Source organism: Eurytemora carolleeae, unplaced genomic scaffold (assembly GCF_000591075.1).
Source record: "Eurytemora carolleeae unplaced genomic scaffold, Eaff_2.0 scaffold761, whole genome shotgun sequence".
Lineage (NCBI taxonomy): Eukaryota > Metazoa > Arthropoda > Copepoda > Calanoida > Temoridae > Eurytemora > Eurytemora carolleeae.
In genome coordinates, this window is record NW_019396732.1 from 34,128 (window position 1) to 54,765 (window position 20,638).

At 32.9% G+C, this 20,638-nt stretch overlaps 2 protein-coding genes across 3 annotated transcripts; both read right to left on the reverse strand.

Annotated features, from left to right (window-relative positions):
* Window positions 1-217: 217 nt before the first annotated feature.
* On the reverse strand, window positions 218-9,026 carry LOC111707910 (sister chromatid cohesion protein DCC1). Its single transcript, XM_023481097.1, has 17 exons — window positions 8,988-9,026; window positions 8,498-8,585; window positions 7,799-7,886; window positions 7,367-7,436; window positions 6,096-6,142; window positions 5,949-5,979; window positions 5,610-5,680; window positions 5,259-5,319; window positions 4,306-4,363; window positions 3,995-4,052; window positions 3,861-3,906; window positions 3,667-3,717; window positions 3,076-3,152; window positions 2,810-2,882; window positions 2,253-2,338; window positions 1,024-1,089; window positions 218-427 (listed from the first exon to the last, which is right to left on the reverse strand). Exons 1-17 carry the CDS (start codon window positions 9,024-9,026, stop codon window positions 283-285), a joined length of 1,155 nt encoding a protein of 384 aa, XP_023336865.1. The 3' UTR covers window positions 218-282.
* Window positions 9,027-9,172: 146 nt separating this feature from the next.
* LOC111707919 (nucleoporin NDC1) lies at window positions 9,173-20,141 on the reverse strand. 2 transcript variants are annotated; one of them, XM_023481104.1, is made up of 18 exons: window positions 20,030-20,141; window positions 19,736-19,823; window positions 19,317-19,450; window positions 17,333-17,421; window positions 16,523-16,666; window positions 15,687-15,769; window positions 14,939-15,054; window positions 14,569-14,647; window positions 14,126-14,251; window positions 13,439-13,551; window positions 12,910-12,979; window positions 12,366-12,452; window positions 11,558-11,706; window positions 11,135-11,203; window positions 10,735-10,788; window positions 10,421-10,522; window positions 9,982-10,056; window positions 9,173-9,479 (listed from the first exon to the last, which is right to left on the reverse strand). In XM_023481104.1, the coding sequence occupies exons 1-18, from the start codon at window positions 20,065-20,067 to the stop codon at window positions 9,383-9,385; spliced, it is 1,713 nt and encodes a 570-aa protein (XP_023336872.1). In that variant the 5' UTR covers window positions 20,068-20,141; the 3' UTR covers window positions 9,173-9,382. The 2 variants fall into 2 exon arrangements, with proteins under 2 accessions (XP_023336872.1, XP_023336873.1); XM_023481105.1 differs by lacking the exon at window positions 10,735-10,788.
* Window positions 20,142-20,638: the final 497 nt, after the last annotated feature.

Below are 20,638 nucleotides of genomic sequence, written 5' to 3' on the forward strand. Positions count from 1 at the left end.
TAGTTTAACTCCCATACATTGCCGGTCACTTCCTTTAATAAATGGAGAATCATATGAAATAACACCGGAAAGCTTCTTTCATCTCTATAGGTGGGTTCAAGTTTTTATACATTTTTATTCAGACAAAGGTTTTAAAGACCCCATTGTCAATAAAGCAGTCCACTCCATAAATGGATGTTCAATTGAAATGACGTATCCAGCTCCTTAAATAATGATAAATTTCGATAATACTTTTATTTAGATAAGGTCCAGGTACTGTTAAATATACAATCATGCAAGTCTCTATTTCCCGTGTTTGGCGCAGAAGAACTTGGCTCCGGCGGAGTTGACCGCGCGTGCGTGCTTTGTGAGAAGCGCGTTCACGTTCTGTTTAGGAGTAGTCAAAGGTTGGATGAACGGAGATATATCCTCTAGGTTCCAACGTTCCCTGGGTTATATAAAAAATCATTTTTTTTTTGAATTGCAAAGATGACGATACAACGATTCCCTTGAAACCTTAATAGGATCAATAATGTAGAAGATAACATATCTTTTCTGGGAATATAAGTGTTTTCTATTCTGATATATTATCGTTTCTCAAATGCAAGAAATGCGCAAGTCACTTTTGCAGAAAATCCAGAAAATTAAAATTAAAAGTAAAAAAAAAATTATGGATATCTAATTCAAACTTGATCAGACAAAGCTTTTGGGGCTGCCGTTATGAATCTTTGCATGGAGGGTAACTTTAAATCACGCGAACAGTCCCTTTAAGTTAATCTCCATTTAAAAAGATCAAGATTAACAATTAGTAATTTTTCAAATAGACCCTTTTCATTCAGAAAACATGTTTCTGAAAAGTTAAGGTTAAAAATCGAACAAAAAATTCAAAATTGGTACATTTAAGAACAATTTCGAACAATTTCTAAAAAATAAAAGTAAACCATGATAAAACCTATTGACAACCCTGAAATATTTATTTGTACTTTTCAGTGTTTTGACGATGTAAACTATTAAAATAAAAAAAAATAAAATATTTCCCTTTACCTGGCTGAGAAGAGGGCGCTAAGTCGGTCTGGAATATTGTTTGGAAGATCAGATTCAGCAAACCTCCTGATCAATTTAACTCAATTAAAACTTTACAACTCATATTATATTTCCTTTCAGCAATAACGGAGTAAGTTAAACAAGTTAATTAAGAAACGCGTTTTATCTCTGATAAGGAGATAGTGCGAATCGGCTATTTTAAATGGAACTAGCACATATTTTAATGGCTTTAATTAAGGAGTTTCTTCTGCTGGTAGTTAATATTATAAGTATTGTTATCTCGTCCAGTGAAACCCATAAAAATGTGGAATAGGAGGACGACATAATAACAATCTGACGTGTAACTGGTTTTTTTTCACAGCCCAAAAATCAACTTCTAAAGTTAAGTGAGTCTTTCTCTGTACAATTGGACTAAATAAAATCATAACTTGAGTTGAAAAGTCATCTCAGTACAGTTTAACGAGTTACTGTATAAAAGTTTAGATATGATCAATAAAAAGTTTATTTCAATGAATAAAGATTCAAACAAAACAACTTTTTTGTCTCAATAAAACACTGTTTTCCCTTTATTTAAAAATAGGTAATTTCTAGAGACTTGCAGGTTTTATGCAGCAGTGACAAAGAACTGACGTTTTCAGTCCCTTTAAATATATATATCCTACCTAATCCTGCTGAGAGTAGACTGGGAGTCTCTTTAAATTTATATATCCTACCTAATCCTGCTGGGAGTATAGTGGGAGTCCCTTTAAATATATATCTCCTACCTAATTCTGCTGGGAGTAGACTGTGAGTCCCTTTAAATATATATCTCCTACCTAATCCTGCTAGGAGTACACTGAGAGTCCCTTTAAATATATATCTCCTACCAAATCCTGCTGGGAGTAGACTGTGAGTCCCTTTAAATATATATATATTTCCTACCTAATCTTGCTAGGAGTAGACTGGAACTCCTTTTAAATATATATATCTCCTACCTAATCCTGCTGGGAGTAGACTGGGAGTCCCTTTGAATATATATATCCTACCTAATCCTGCTGGGAGTAGACTGGGAGTCCCTTTAAAAATATATCGCCTACCTAATCCTGCTGGGAGTAGACTGGGAGTCTCTTTAAAGATATTTCTCCTACCTAATCCTGCTGGGAGTAGACTGGGAGTCCCTTTAAAAATATATCTCCTACCTAATCCTGCTGGGAGTAGACTGGGAGTCCCTTTAAAGATATATATCCTACCTAATCCTGCTGGGAGTAGACTGCGAGTCTATTAGTGCTAATCCAGAGAGCTGAGATATATCCGTTTTTATCCCCTCTGGTACAGCCTGAAGTTTAAATTCTTTTTTTCTATTTTGAAAGAACTGATTGCTTATTTTTTATTACTTAAACCTTTTCCACCTGATGTCGTAGACATTTGAAATCTGAAGTCTTTCAGGTCATCAAAAGTTGAAACCATCAAGTTGCAAAGATTGAAGAATTCAAAAATTAGAGTTTGTGGCAAGTGTCCTTTAAACATGACTTTCTAGATTTCCGAATGAAACGTTGATTAATGTGGTTCAATTTTATATTTTTAAGGCTCAAACTTCTAAGATATATATGATGAAAACACTACTATATCTATCCTATAATTGCAAAGGTACAGATTAAAAGGTTTCCGGATTAAATTAGGCATTCCAACCCAATAATCTTGCATAAAATTAGATCTACAGTCGCTTTAATCAGAATTTTCCTTTTAACGAGAAAATTCTCAAGTCTTTTTAGATTACATTTTGTCCCGAGCTTTAAATGAAACCAACCTTTTGCCACATCTCGAGAAATTCATCTTCAGTGAAATTGGTCCCTGGAGACAGAAGATAGTCTCCATAAAATCTAGAAATAACAGTAACAGTAACAGTAACGGTAACAGTAACGGTAACAGTAACGGTAATAGTAACGGTAACAGTAACGGTAACGGTAACGGTAACGGTAACGGTAACGGTAACGGTAACGGTAACGGATAAGGTAGATGTATGAGTTGACTTGTATCTAAGGAGCTGTATCATAATTAGATCCTGACTATTACCTGGCAACTTTGTTTTTATCCAATGAGAACTGGTTTTCTTCTCCTCCCAGCATAGGTGTGCAGTAAATATCAAACACCTGTAAAACAAGTTCTTATGACCTTAAATGAGCTCAATTTTCCCCCCAGAAATTTTAAGTTACTTAAGGTTGACAGTCTCCTTAAAGTTGTTTATATCAAACACAACTATCAAATACGTTGACAGTCTCCTTAAAGTTGTTTATATCGAACACAACAATCAAATACGTTGAGAGTCTCCTTAAAGTTGTTTATATCGAAAACAACTATCAAATACGTTGAGAGTCTCCTTAAAGTTGTTTATATCGAACACAACTATCAAATACGTTGACAGTCTCCTTGAAGTTGTTTATATCAAACACAACTGTCAAATACGTTGACAGTTTCCTTAAAGTTGTTTATATCGAACACAACTATCAAATACGTTGACAGTCTCCTTAAAGTTGTTTATATCGAACACAACTATCAAATATGTTGACAGTCTCCTTGAAGTTGTTTATATCAGTTGACAGTCTCCTTGAAGTTGTTTATATCAAACACAACTATCAAATGGAAATGAATATAGCTAGTTCTGACCTGGCTTAGTATCTCTTTGTCGACAAGATCTTTTAGAGTTTCAATACTTTCCTGACCAATTATTTAACAATAAAAAAACGAACTACTTCCATGACAGCATTGCTACTGCTACTTCAAGAATGTAAAGAACAAAATTAAGGAAAATAAAAATAAAAATACAATTGAAAAAAAAAATTGTCTGTTAAATATTCTCCCTTTTTCTCTACACAATCCAGAGTCCAGGAATTTTCATCGAAAAATCTGAAAAACAAATAAATTTTAGCTGCACCATTCTTCCAGAAATACTGAGTTTTCTAAACAAAAAAATACACTTTTTATGTGATTATACCTGAGAAGGAAAGAGAGAGCTTTCATTTGGAACTCTTGATCCAAACCAAACCATTTCCCTTTCAAATATTTTAAATTATCAAAATTTCTCGCATGTATGTTCCAAAACAATTGAGGAAATTGTACAGAGACAAAATAGAACATTTAAAGCTATATTAACGAATACTGAATAAAGGTTTGAAGGATACTATAATACCACTTTACAAACTGACGACCACTTAAATAAGGACTGCAGTCCTTATTAAAGTAATGTTCTTAAACTAATGTTTACAATCCCTTGTATAGGAATAACACTATAATTTGAAAATATGCCTTTGTATTGAACCGCTTCAAAACTCTTCAATCCCTCGTCAAGCTCGCGTTCACTTGCCTTAATTATATTAAGTTAATATTAATTTCATTTAATTTTGATGGAATTTATCACACCTAATATTTCCCGTTGTAGGGTGATTAAGTGACTTTATCGCCCTACAACATGGCGAAAAAGTAACTTTTTCACCCTGCTTTTAAATAATTTGAGTAAAACTGAATAAAACTATGTAGAAAACTATGTATGTTATTAAAATGGGTATCATGCGAACAAGATTTTGCCGGCATTCTAAATTTTTCTAGTTTGTTTTCGATCAAAATTTAAGTAGAAAAAATAAAAATGCCGACAAAAACTTTTTCGCACTTAATAATACCCATTACAATGACATAAATAGATAATCTTATTCTTATATACTAACTAGTTTGGAAACCTTGTTATGCCCGGAGAAAGTAGATACAAACAAAGCAAATCACTACTTTATATAAAGATAAGATAATATGTTATCTAGTAGCAGCAATAGAGTTCTTTCTATGTAAAACACAGCTCTTGGCATTACAATTAACCTTAAACATCATATTTAAACAATTCTGTTATTAAACCGGAGTCTAAAACTAAAGAATACGCGAGTTTTAAGCTATACTGTTACATATGAAAGAAAAATGAACCAATACAACTACTCATTAGATCTAATATTCGACGAGTCGGTTTTTCTTACAATTTATTATTATTTACAAAGATACAAATCCTATAGGAAAATACTATACGAATCAAATTGCATGAATTGAGAATGTTCCGAGTGATGGGAGATCTCCAGGGGAACCTATTAACTAGGGAGCTGGTCTTCAACTGCCATTTTTCCCAAAATTTCACTCCACCCTCGACTAGAGCTTAACCCTAGTTCCCCGGGAGCTGGCCGGCCATCCCAGATGGAGTTTGGCTACGAGTAAAGATTTACCTGAACAATATTTAATAACGTATTCTTAGATATTCCACTGTCCACAAGATCACACCCTTCCCTGAATAAATAAAACTCCTTAAAATTTTATATGTGGAGTGATATGTCTGATGGACAACGGTAACCTTTAAACCAGTTTCTGATGAAGAATCTCTGAGCCATTCTTAATTTACGACAATAAAATTTAGTTGCGGGAAAACGGAGTACATACTACATACTGTACAGTGTACAGTGTACAGTTTACACACCATATTTGACTATATACAATTTATCGAGCTTGAAGAAATATTTTCTGATTATCTTAATTAAACTTTTGAGAAAATGAAGCCCTAGTACATATAGTGTACGAACCTGACAGTGTTTTCATCTAGTATATTATTATTCAGAAGTTCTCGAAGTTTTTCTAGCTTAGGTCGGATCTCCTGGAACCAATCAAACAAATAACAATACTTCCTTTCCACTAACCTACATACTGCAGGGGTGTATTTTTCTAGAACAAGCATTTCCCCCCTTTAATTTTTTTTTTCAAACAAGATGAATTTTTGGTTAAAAGTGTCAAAAGGAATTAAAAAACTTGCGTTTTGATGTCAAATTTTCATTTCCATCCCCAAATCTTCAATAATCACTGATAATCAATTACTGAGTACTGACTAACTGACATGAACATAAACTTTTTGATTGATAATATTCCTTAATTTCTAAGTATTTGTAGAAAACTCCACTATAAAAAGAAAAATTCTAATTAAAAAATACTGATTTATTAGTTTTTAGAATTTAAAACAAAAATTAACTTTTTTACTTTAATCAAAAAATGAATAATTTAAAACATTTTTCTCCCTGACTTCAACCTGATCTAGCATCCGCTCTTCACCTTTACCAACTTCCTATTTTAAAAATACTTTTAATAATGAAATTTTTGAGATCATTTAAAGGGACTGTAAGCTTTAATTCAAGTGACCCTCCAATAAAGATGTCAATGTCTGATTCACAACAACCCTAAAAGTTTTGGCTGATCAACTATGAATTAGATATTAATGTTTATAATTTTAAAAAATAAATATTTTCAATTGTGGATTTGCTTAAAAAGTGTTTAGTGCGTTTCATGCAGTACAAAAACAGAATTTAATAGAAAAAAAAACACTTTTAAACCTAGAAAAACGACAATATCTTCCACTTTATTGATCAGATAAAGGTTTCAAGGGTACCGTTGTAAATCGAGCATTGCAATCTTTGCATGGAGGGTCACTTGAAATTACGCTTCGTGATCAGGCATTTGAAAAATACTTGATGAACCAGAAAGAACAAAAATTAACATCCTACCAGTGCTTAGGATCCATTTAATTTTGATGCGGATCCGGACCCTGGATCCGCACTGGGAGAAAAATGGATCCAAATCCGGATCCAGGTCATTTCTTTAATATTTACAGAATTTTTTTAATAAAAATAATTTACAAATTTTTCGCTTTATTTTTTTTGCTTATTTTTATCCTAAAACTTAATGAACCATTCAGAAATGAGGAAATTTTTATAATCTCTCTTTTTTCAAAATACATATTTGGGTTTTCGCAGTAAAAAAGTTTTTTTTTTACAGTTTATGGTTGATATTTTACACTTTGGATCCGGATCCCTGGATCCGCATATTTTTGCGTATCCGGATCCAGGAAGCCAAAATCTTGCGGATCCAATAGATCCGGATCCTAAGCACTGCATCCTAAATGATTAAACTTAAAAGCCGTTGGGAAATTTTAAAACTTTTCAAATGAAATTTAAATAAAAAATAATGGCGGGGGGGGGGGGCCCCCACAAATTAGAAAAGTGGCAAAACAAACCAAAGAAAGGGATGGAATTGTTTATTTTTACTGAAGATTTCAACAATAATAATTTTCGAATAAAACTGTGTGCATTCAAAAAATTGATTTTAAAAAAACTTGTTCTAAATATCAAGTTTTGAATTAAATGTTGAGCATATTGATTGTCGCTATGGTATAAGTTGTTTGAAATTACACATAATGAATACAACGAATTAACCCAGAGCAGATTGTAAATTCAGGGGTGAGAGACAAGCCTATGGGTGAAACACGAGGGGGGGGCTAGTGAAGACTCTCTACCTGAGCTAAAGATAGGTTGGTAAGGATGAGAAGAGAGTTAGAAGTTTCAGCTTCCTTCACATCGTATGTTCTAAATCATAATAAATACAGGGTGTCCCAAAATTGAGGTACGGTTTTTGATCTTCAAAATAATTTGTGGAATTCGTTTTTCAAACCACTCTAAAATGTCTAAAATGTCTAAAATGTATGATTCTTGAAGTTCAATATTAAAAAAATACCCCTAGTCATGACATGTGGCCTACTTCATTTATTCTCTAATTACCAGACCACATTTTGGACTAGGCATATTTATCAAAGACTTTCTTAAAGTCTTCTCTCAAATGTAATTTTTCGTGGGACATAAAATTTTTATTTGTTGCAAATTATAACAAAAATAATGCATCATTTCACGAAAAAAACTATAACGATTTTTTCTTAAATAAAAAATCTTACTTGTCTTTAGAACATAAAACGACCCCCTCCTCCTCCTCTCCTCTACTCACAAGAATTAAATATTTAATTGTACAAAATTGATAGNAAACTAAAAAAAAAAAAAAAAAAAAAAAAAAAAAAACAATAAAACCTTATAAACCCACTGGGCAGGGGTTTTTCCAACCTGAGTGCGCAAGTCACGCTTGTAAAGAATTGAATTTATCAGTTTTGTTTTCAAAGTTATTAACATTATATCTAATTCATACTTGATCAGAATAAGCTTTTAACTGTTCCATCGTTGGGATTCCGGCATTGTCATTTTTGCATGGAGGGTCACTTTAAATTTGACTTCATGACACTCGAATAAATGAGTAAACTTTACTATATTCTGATTTAAAGTTTAAGTGAATTGATTGATATAAAGTAAAATAGGTTTATGGATAATTATTAAATGTTAATCAGATAAAAATAACATTTAATTCATGTTCTTAACATTTATTCAATTTTGATCCGGATCCGGTAAATGATAAATACTTCAAGCTTGATCAATATCTTTTATCCCAGGTAAATTTGGGTTCAGCATTGATCTACCAAACAATGAGAAAACACATGGACTGAAAGAGACAAAACTAATATCCACCTAAAAGCTGTTGACTGAAGGAGACGAAATTAATATCCACCTAAAACCTATGGATTGAATGGTACGAAATTAATATCCACCTAAAAGCTGTGGACTGAATGATACAACTTGACTGACCGGTTTCAAGTCGCTCTCTACCAGCTTGGCGTGATCTATCACAGTTCGAACCTTGAATAATAATATTCTTTAAAGGAACTGTAAGCGTAATTTCAAGTGACAAATTATACAAAGATAGCAATACCAGATTTAAAACGGTGCCCTTGAAACCTAACTCTGATTGAAAAAGTGGAAGATGATGTCGTTTTTCTGTCCAAGTGTTAATTTCTCTATTGTTTGATGTTTCTGATAAGAAAGAAATGCGCAAGTCAGTTTTGTAGAGAAATCACAAAATAAAAAATAGAACTTATCAGTGTACCATCGTAAATCAGGCATTGCCATCTTTCATAGAGTCTTACTCAAGATTAGTATTATACAAATTTTATACAGAAAGTTTGTTTTTTAACATCCTAAAAAAATCAAAGATAAGGGGGAGGGACCAACCAAATCTTTTCTTCTGCTGTTTAACTATACCTCATCAACTGATCTTTCAAACCCAAACTCCTCATCCATATTTAAAACCATTTTTCTGCAAAACCAATATCATATATTTATTTCAAATAATAAATATTGGAAAAAAATAATTTTCATTATTGGTTAGGTAAATGTAATGCTGTTGGCCTCTAAATTTCCGCTAGTAGAAAAGTTTCATTTTTACATCTGGAAAAAGACCGTAAAAAAATGACACATTAAGAAAATCAAAAATAATATCTGAACTCATTTTCACAATCACAGTTTTTCAAAACTATATTATAATCAAATTCAGTTCTTGATGTTTGTGAAAAAAAACATTAAGCCTAGACTTTGGCAATGGGACTTTAATATTTTTCCGACATCTCTTGGAGTAGTTCTCTTGATTCTTGTGAAATCTACGCTTCAAGGAACTGCTGATAGTTTTTTATCTTCTGTGAAAGATCTGCGGGAAGAGGAACATTGAGAATATGTTCCTTAAACTCAACAACAATCCTAAATTTAATAAAAATATAAACAAACATAATACTTGACAAAGGAATTGAGTTTCTTTGCCTCAAACTCAATTTATAGAATCCCTATATCCTTGCAACCTGATGGTGCAAATCTATGATATTTTAAACGCAGGTGATATGATATAACAGAATTTATAGTTTGATATATCAAAAGAAAACCAAATTGGGTTGGAAAGATAAATGAATTAGAAAATCCGAGTTTGTGGCAAAGACTCAATTCCTTTATTTTTTATCTTTACATATATTTATTTGCCTTGAATGTTGGTTTCTTTAAATTCAAATATTTGAATCTATAACATTTAAACTTTCGTTAATTTTTAAATTACAAAAAGATCCGCGAAATAGATAACTGCAGTCTGCAGGTAATGGGAATCAATCCAATAAGATATATATCGGAAATCCACTAAAAGAACAGTTGATGAAAAGGGGCGAGGTAATTATTGATGAAATGATTCTCACAAATCTTAACAAGGGCGTGTTACCTAAAAATTGCGGATTTTACCGCGCTCTTGAGTTCGTGCTTTAGATGAACATCCGGTATATCCGCACTCTTCTTCCTGATAATTATCTATTATTTTCATAATATTATTAAAAGACAACCCACAATATTCAAAGAAATATGGGTCGGCGCTTTCAACCGCCGAAAAATTCCCATTTGAATAGTATTAAACAAATTAAAGGGACTCTAAGCGTAAATCAAACTAACCCTCCATGCACAGAGGGCAAAGCCCGATTTACAACGGGGTTGATGAATAATTCCAAAAATTCATTTTTTTCCTCTTAAAAATCATTTACTTTTCCCAATCCTAACTTGACACTTTCTCAAAGAGGAAAACATTTCCAAGAAAATATACAGCCCTGATTTCTACCTGTAATATACAGCCCTGATTTCTACCTGTAATATACAGCCCTGATTTCTACCTGTAATAAGGAACACCGTGTCCTCTACACCTATCAATGTTCTGTTCTAGGAGAAGAAGATTGGTGAGAATATAAGGTAAATCCTTCTGAACAACTCCATACCTTCATAATTCATCAATCATCAAATATGTAGATTTATTTCAAAAATCAAAACAGCCAAAAAAACTTAAGATATGTTTGTTTCACATATTTCTTTAGAGGGTGTCCATACTTTAAAAAATATCAGAATCTTAGTTTTTGAAGTTTCCAAATTTAAGAAAATGTTCATATTTATATAAAATGTTTTTAAACTTCAGAACTTTAAAGTTGCCCACCTTCCATGTTTAATGAAGCGTTCAAGATTAATGTAAGTTCCGACCTGAGAGGAACTACAAGTAGATCATAACTTCATCAGAAACCGAATTTAAATAATTTGAGCACCGGCTCAAATATGGTTGGTTCCACTTCAAGATTTAAGCCGGCGCTCAATTAAAACCGGTTTTTGGGGGATTTAATACGCGACTCAAATTTATTAAATTCGGACTCCGTACTTTTTCAATTTCGATCAGAGTTTCTTAAAATTCTTAACAAGTGGTTTAAATTTTTTTTAAATTGAATCTTTAGAAATACAAGATTAAAATAAAATGGTTCTAATCAAGGAATAATTTTTTGGTCCCATCATCTCCAACAAAAAACGACTAACAGTGAATTCAGCCCCGCTGTAATGTTTTATACCTGTCTTCTTTAATACTGGCGCTCACTAGAAAAGAGAGAATTTCCACGCAGAATATTACAAGCTGAGATCTAGCAAATTATTATAATTATTAAAATATTCATTCAGATTGACACGGGTCAATATTTCCTCAGTCAATGCATTTAACCCCTCTTTAGCTATATGTTTTTTCTTCCTTGTGTTAGGGGATGTATATCTCTAAATTGGTGGAAAATTAATTATTTACAATGATAAATAAATACATTTTGGGGTGATATTAACATAGGGGAAAATAGACTGAAGTACTATTTTCATTTATTCATCAAAACATCACTTTATTGCTATTTTGAATGTTTAAGTTTAAGAAAAAATACTAGTTTACGTCTTGTCATTAATAAACTAAGGAATTACACCAGTTTAATGTTAATTGTGGCTTCCTGTATTACCGTGTGAATACAACTCGGAAAGGAACATCAGGGGCCTGATTGACCAACCAGCCGACTAAAGGTCGTCTTTTCAAGCTGTCCAGAACAGATTCACAAAACTGGTTTATACGACCAGGTAGAGAGGGCGGGATCGGCAGCACAGGAACTACCTGGAAATTTAAAATAAAAAATCTGAATAGGAACCTGATATAGAATCCACAGACTTTATAAAAAGCGAGAAATAGCTGAACCGCAAAGAGGTAGTTCAACGATTTCTCTTGTGCACCGGTTCAAACTGAAGGTTGATGGTTGAACCATATCTTCGCGGATCAACCATATCTCGCTAGCGGTTATTCATTGAATCAGGTCTCTGGAACTGTTTCAGACTAAGTCACAATATCTAACGCCATAAAAATGTTATTATCGAAGTGGTGACGTCAATATCGATGGTTTTGCTCAAAAAGTGTTAACAGTAGTTGAATAGGCTGGTATGATGCAATGGCAGGAAAATATACGTGGGCCACTAAACAGCACTAGGTTATTGTTCCAAGTCTTTATGGAGAATGGCAGGAAAATATACGTGGGCCACTAAACATCACTAATAAGTTATTGTTCCAAGTCTTTAAGGGAAATACTTCCAAAATTTAGGAAAATAAAGGAGTAAGAATAAAAATATGCCATATTTACTCAAATTTGAAAATTAATTTATATTCTGTTTTTTGATGGTTGTTTTTGCCGAACAATATAGCACAGAAAAAAATGCGTACAGGTAAAGGAAAACTCGAGCAGGGCGCAGACCTAGTTTTATAAAGATGTAAAAAGTTGGGACCTGTCTGGCGGACGTCGGGGCAAGACGGCGAATGTTTGGCGAAAGTAGTTCTATCTGAGGCGGCGGCGGAGGTTCTATTGGACCAATCTAGAAATATATTTTATTTTCAAATTAAGATTTTCAGATCTTCCAAACAGGGATAATCAAAAATATTCAGAATAGAGACTAGGATTGAAAACAGTCCCTTTTATTACCTTTTTAAAGTCATTCATCTTCTTAAAGGAAATGCAGACGTAATTTAAAGTAATTCTTTATTAAACGAGCGGATAAAATGTTAAAATAAACATTTGTCGAGCTGGAAAAACGGCGATATTTTCAATATTTTGATCCGATAACGTGTAACCCTCTACAAAATGGAGGCTCACTTGAAACAACGACTGTCCTTTTGATGACTCTCAATGACTTTTGACTTTTAGGGACTGGGATATTTTAGGGGTAACAGAGTTTAACATAGATAAAGGTTTAATAGATTTAAGGAAGATTATTTGCAAGAATTTAAACAAAATTAATATTTTTAGAAGTCAACATTGTTCAAGCTTCCCACCTCTTTAGCTGGAGCTGGGGGAGCTGGGGAGAGGAGGGAATTCAGATCATCCTTCATGCTTACAATGTGCCTAAACATTATATAACTATTTATAATACTATTATTTTGGTTCGCAGTGTTATAAAGATTTTTGACAGAAATTTTCTCTTTACCGATAAGGTTCAAGCCTTTTCAGATCTTAAATATTATCTAAAAAGGCGAGAACCTTTGACACACGTGCTATAATGTACAGCTAATTTAACTTTATGGCACGATGATTTCATTTTAGCACGTTCATATAAAAATTCACCATGAAGTACACATTAATTCAATAAAAATTAATTTAGTTAATACTTGCTTTTCCTCCACTTTGTTTAGAGACGTATTTCTAATAGCTGAATTGAGAAAAAAAAATTGGAGTGAAAAGTAATGAAGCAAAGGAAAAAAGTTTTTTTTTAAAAGTTTTTTTCGTTTCATGCATTAAATATTCTTTTATAACGACAGTAATTACCCCGCCGTTCTCTATTAATTGAATTTAAATCCTCGAAACCTGTGACAGAGGCTAAGTATTGAATTCCAGGTGTGAGGATGACCTCCGGGCAAAGAAAGAGAGAAAACCTCACGTCGGATATCCGGTTTCTCCGCCACCTGGTCCACCAGATTCTAAAATTATGTATCTCGTTTAAATTGTATTAAATAAATTTTTCTTAAATCAAATCAAGCCAAAGCAAGAAGCCAGGAATGGTCCAATAGATCCTTGAAGTCAATTCAGATCATTGCTTTTCAGTCTGACATAGTTTAAGCCTTACGACCAAATTTAAGCCAGGATACCGGTCTAAATTCATTAACGCCTGGTTTATATATATATATATATATTTTTCTTTATATCTTTAGGAGTAGGGTAGAGAGGAGTAGAATAGTAGAACCTACCCCAGCAAGTAAGTTTACGTACAGTGAATCCCAGATATATGAATACATAGACCGTCATAAGTTTTTTGATAATTCTAAAGAAACTTATTTTTATTTTTAATTCAAGGTAAATTAACAGCCCTGAAATATGAATGCAATTGATATATTAATATTAAACTCATTTTCCCGCGGCATTTGATCTTAAATATGTAATACGACATTATAAAAAACTCTTGCTATGTATTCAATTCATATATCTGGGATTAATTGTAGAAAGGAGTACATTGGTTGTACATTGGTTCATATACATATATATTTATATATATACCTGTAAGAGTAGGGTAGAGAGAAGTAGGTTAGTGGAACCTACTCCTTCAAGTAGATTAGCAAGCTCTAGATGAACTGGTTGTGTTAAATTAACAGAAACCCAGGAACTGATAGTGAATCTTAGTACCTAAAAAGTTTCATCTCGTCAAAATTAGTAACTTTACGAGAATTCATTTTGTTACTTTTAGGATATTTCCTAACAAATAGCTTGTAAGCCTACTTTTTGGGAAAGAGATATATTCTTATTACAATGCCCCTCCCCCCCCCACCCAAAAAATTAATGAATTTTCGAACCAAAATTTAAAATCAGCGAGAAATGCATAAAGATCCTAGTCTGAAAACATTTCATTTCAGGCAGTAAAAACTTAAAATTACCAATCAAACACTCGATCAATGGAGCAAAGATGGTTCTACGGTGGCTCCTAAGGTCTAGAATAAGACTACCTTGACGTATAAAACGACCAGCCAACAATGAGCTACTAGGGTTGGAGAAAGCAGTTCAAGATAGCCTAGTCCAGCCGGCCTAAATACAAACCATTATTGTTATTATTTTCATGAATAATCAACCTACAGTCCAATAATCATGCCCTGTATATTATGTTATATGAGCCGATTGAGTTTTTTCTTTTAAGGTTTAAGTAAACATTTTAAGCTTGGCTTTCCAAAAATATTTATCAAAAAAATAAAAATCAATTTTATGATTTGATTCCCCCCCCCCTTTGTTTTGACCTGAAAATTGATCTTAAAACATCTCTTTCAGCCCCCAAAAAAAGAAAAGGGCCCCCCCCCCCCCCGCTAAAATGTTGCCACAAACCTGAATATCCCCCCGAACAGGACTGATATGACGAGGTAGAGAGGGTAATACACTCTCAAGGTGTAGAAGGAATCTAAGCAAAGCCTCATCAGATTAGAGTCAAGCTTAATCTTAAACTACAAACACAAACACTACTTCAAGGGGAAAGTATTTTCGAAGAGTTGGGGGAAAAATAAATTTTTAATCAACTGACAAATTTTCCTTTATATTTAGATATCTTTAAGCCAAAAAATCTTTTCACTAAAATGTTCTCCAATGCAACAGAAAACTTTAAAATTTCTAGAACACTGGAAACAACACTTTTAAACTGTTGAATGTCCATCCAATCAGAGGTAGCGTCATACCCAGTAGGCCAATATCTGGCACTTTTTAGTAAAAAATAAGCAATGATGCAAAGTAAGGTCTACAAAAAGAGATATCTTTTTGTTTCTTATAATTGAAACAAAATTCAAAATTGTTTGTTTCTTGTTTTAGATGTGTAGTGTAATTACTAAATAAATTTCAGGGGTGTGTAATTTTCCGAATTAGGGAGCAAAATATCTAAAATTGTACGTCAACAGGCAAGTTTATTCATCCTTACTGATGCCTTTTTGATCAAAAATTCTGTAAATAATTCATTATTGAAAAAAAAAACCAAAATAAACATTAAACATCCTCAACTTCTGAAAAAGAAAAAGATTTTCAAAAAGAGGGGGGGGATTTTTCAAGAAAATGTACACCCCTAAATAGTTTTGTTGTTTGTGGTTTCCTGAGAGAATCTGTCCAATCCAATGATAGGTATACTTGTATAGTTCCCGTTCTTGAAATGGAATACAATAGCTTCAACAAGTCCTTCAAAATACACAGTTAATTGATTGATTTAAAATGATTCAAAATAATTCAAAAGTTTCTAAAGGAGTTTATCAAACAAAATGAGTTTGGTCCTAAAAATAAACATAGAGAAAGCTTTTCCAATTTGTAAATCGACATGAACCATTAAATTGTTTAATCAAAATTCACCAATCTACATTTTGAAAAGTGGGTATTTGTTCTCTTTTCTTGGGGTTCTGAAGGTCTAAATGGAGGTCAGTGACCTTCGATTCCAAAAAATTCACTCAACGATTGAAAATTACTGTAAATCTGATTGATTGATCCAAGTTATAGGAGTGGTAGAATTAGTGAACTTGGCAGGAAACATGTAGAAAAATTAATGATTGAATGATTGATTTTTTTAATCGAAACAAAATTATATAAAAACCTTAAAATATGTTTAACTTACAAACGTTGATTATGTAAAAAAACGCCACCCTATATGTTTGCAACATATAGAACGTTAAACTTAGACTGTTTTTAAGAAAAAATATTTAAATAAGGATGATTGATTGAATAAATAAAAAATGGAATAAATAAATATAATGACAAATTAATGAATATTCAATTATCGAAGAAACATAAGAAAAATTATACGTAATCTTAACTAATATTTTTTATTTTTCACCATAATTTTCTAACAAATATAAAAAAACGAATCATCACTACAGTAAATTTTAATTCTAATTTATATTACTATTTATTTTTGAATAAAAAATCTGATAAAAAAAAAACCTGAGAAAACTCCCGCGAAAAGTAGGAAAATATGAACTTTATTGTAACAGAAGCTACTGTCAATTTCCTTGCAGGGAGCTGTCAGATTAGAGAAGGGAGCAGCTACAATCTGCAGCAGCAACCAGCTGCTGCAGAACCCAAAACCTTAACATTTCATTTCTATATTAGGAGAATTGATCTTTTTGTAGCAAAAAAAGGAAGCTTAAAATGTCAAAAATAAAATTAATTTTACTTTTAAAGTTCTTTAACCCACATTTTAGAAAGAAGGTAAAACATGTAAAATCTGTTATTGACTGTTTTTTAAATGTGACATAAAAGATTTTAGTTTACGAAATTTATACCCTTTTTTAACATTTATTATTCCATGTGGGGCNTGGGGGGGGGGCAGACCACAAAGCCTCCTTCTTGCATACGCCTCTGGAGCGTATTTTCTTGCTTCTATCTTTATCCTTTATTTCTTTTAGCAGCGAAGTCCAAACTAAGGCTTCGGATAATCAGTTTTAAGAGACTGACCGATATAATTTCAATTCACATCCCCACTCTTTCCACTTTAGTCTGCGCAGAAACAGATACTACGTTGTTTGTCTTTGTTTAAATGTAAAAATTGATTATTTTCTAATGCGTTGACTACATCTAATTAATTGACTTGCGAAATTATGCAACAGAAAGAAGGAAGGAAAACCAAGGGGTAATGTATAGAAACATGTAACTATTTCACTGGTGGGTTAATTGAAAGTACGTTGATAAATGATAATCTATTTTAAGAGTTTCAGGCTGCCATTGAAGTTTAATGTTTGTAGGTATATTTACCAATGAACTGAAGAAAGGAAATCAGTATTTCCGGCCGAAAAGTCTGCGCTAACGTCCACACCACCGACTTGGCAACACAGGGAATGACACTGAAAAAAACAAACAACTTTTTTCTCAAATCATAAAAAATTAAAAATCAAAATAAATAAACAAATAAATATAAGTTAGAATTTGAATACAAATATGCCCAGTAAGAAAGAAAGAAATAAACAAGAACGGAATGACGAGCAATCTTAAGTAATCCAACAAGTTTATACTGACTTGACAATGACATGCTAGATACATCAATAGCCCGCGATTTAAAAAATATGGGAAAATACGGCTCGGGTCTAAGCTGTCGTTGGGCCTTATTTACGGCCCAATACTCAACATTGAGATTTATTCTCCACTAAAACCAACCAAGGTCGGTTTTATTTCCATTGGACCTAACTCCTTAAGTCGAGCCGAAGATCTTGCAGCTGTCAATCACGTGAAACAAGCTGTCGTTAAAGTTGGGTCGAAGATTGGGTCTTAAAGTCGGGTTAAAGGATTTAAAACTCGAGTTGAAGTTTTTATAAAGCAAGAAAGAAAGAAATGAACAAGAACGGAATGACGAGCAATCTTAATAAATCCAACAAGTTTATACTGACTTGACAATGACATGCTAGATACACCAGAGCCCGCGATTTAAAAAATATAGGAAAATACGGCTCGGGTCTAAGCTGTCGTTGGGACTTATTTACGGCACAATACTCAACATTGATCTTTATTCTCCACTAAAACCAACCAAGGTCGGTTTTATTTCCATTGGGCCTAACTCCTTAAGTCGAGCCGAAGATCTTGCAGCTGTCAATCACGTGACACAAGCTGTCGTTAAAGTTGGGTCGAAGATTGGGTCTTAAAGTCGGGTTAAAGGATTTAAAACTCGAGTTGAAGTTTTTAAATCGCAGGCTCCGACCTAATATTACATGTTTACCTTGACCTCATATGTTTGACCAGAAATTTTTGACCTGACTTAACTAGGAATAAATGAGCTGACAGGACCTTAAAGTAAATGACTTGACATGACCTAAAGTAAATGACCTGCCATGACCTAAAATAAATGACCTGACATGACATGAAATGGTTGACATGACATGAAATGACCTAAAATGACCTGACATGACATGACCTAAAATGAGCTGAAATGAATGGTAATGAACTGAAATAATTTACCTGACATGACCTAAAATATTTGATATTAAATGACCTGAAATGAGTAATTGATCTGATCGGTTATGAGGACTGAAAATATTTAACCTTAAATGACCTGAAATGAATAATTTAATCTGACCGGAAATATTTGATCTTAACTATTTGACCCAAATGATCCTAAATGAATAATTGATCTGACCAGTGATGTTTGACAGGAAATATTTGACTTTAAATAACTTGAAATTAGTGAATTATCTGACTGATGATGTTTGACCTTAAACGACCCGAAATGAAGGAACGATCTGACCAGAGATGTTTGACTGGAAATATTTGTCTTAAATAACCTGAAATGATTGATTGATCTGACCGATGATGTTTGACCTAAAATATTTAACCTAAAAAACCTGAAATGAATGAATTGATCTGACCGGAAAAGTTTGACCTTAACTATTTGACCCAAATGACCCGAAATGAATAATTGATCTGACCGGTGGTGTTTGACTGGAAATATTTGACTTTAAATAACTTGAAATTAGTGAATTATCTGACTGATGATGTTTGACCTAAAACGACCCGAAATGAAGGAACGATCTGACCAGACATGTTTGACCGGAAATATTTGTCCTAAATAACCTGAAATGAATACTTGATCTAAACTGGTAATGTTCGACCTTAAAACATTTGACCTAAAAAACCTGAAATGAATGATTGATCTGACCGGTGATGTTTGACCGGAAATGTTAGACCTAAATGACCTGAAATGAATGATTGATCTGACCGGTCATGTTTGACCGGAACATGTTGACCCAACCTGGCATATTTAGCTTGTAGTTTAGTCCAGAATACAACCAGAACTGCGAGTATCACCAAATAAAAGAAACTGTCAGAACTAGTCAGTCTTGATAAACATGTCAACAACATTCCCATCAACCCTTCTGTAGGAGCCTAAATATATTAGAACTTAAATACACAGCTCTAAACAACGATTTTCGGGACTATTTAGAAACTTGAAAAGAAATAATCGTTAGAAAATATGTGTATGGCTAATAAACATGCAAAACATACCAGGTGTCTCAAGTATATGTGCGTTTTGATGTTAAAGGTCAGTTATATGATATCGGAAGCTCTGTACAAGAAATATCTAAAAGGGGACCAGGTACGTAATAACAAGAATGTTTTAATGAAATGTTTTAAAATGTCACAAAAGTTAACCACTAATAAGATAAACACCTGAACAAGTAAAAAGATAGCGGTGACTAAAGTTGTCCATCCTGTACTCACTGCTACCGCCCATGCACCTGCACTATTGGTCCTCCCTCTAAAATAATCAAACATTTTGCAAGAAACATTCCTATCTATATTTCTCAATTTCGTTCAAGGGGTCTGTCCTTCGGAACGATTTTGTATAGTTATTAAAGTCTACATTCAAATTAATTAGAAAAAATCCGTACAAAAATGATAGAAAGGGGGGGGGAGGGGGACCAAAATATGGTATACTTGGAAGGACCCAAAATCCTGCCTTACCTCAAGCTATCTAAAAACCAGTCTTCAGTTCCAGACATTGTTATTCTATACTGTTAACATCTGTAATTTAATTCATAAAAAGCTAGGTTCAGTTATAAAAAACGTTCTTCTATCTGTCGCAGAGAACGTAATTTCTATGTTATGCATAGATATTTGAGGGGCCGAGCAATGCGGCTCCTATAAAAAGCATAAGAGTCGACGAATACGTTTAAAAACTAAACTTAAAATTGCTTGCAGAAACATTTGGCGGGGATCAGAAAATACGGAAATGTACAAAATGCCGCAAATATTTTCAAAATGAGATATTTTCTTCATAATCAACTAATCAATACGCAAGACCCATGATTTTAAACATTATTCACGCTCTATTCAAAAAGAAAAATTTGTTAACAAAGAGATGTTTGATTTAAAGCACATATTTAAACGACGAAATTTCTTTAAAATGAAGAAAACTATGGTAAAAAGATGTAAATTAAAAATAAAATTGACCAAAGACGATTTTTGAATGGGCTCGAGTGCCGCTAATTATTACAAATGTAGATAAGTGTGCTCATAAAAATATAATTATGAAACAAATTCCAATCTCTCTCACATTAGATTAGGCCAGGC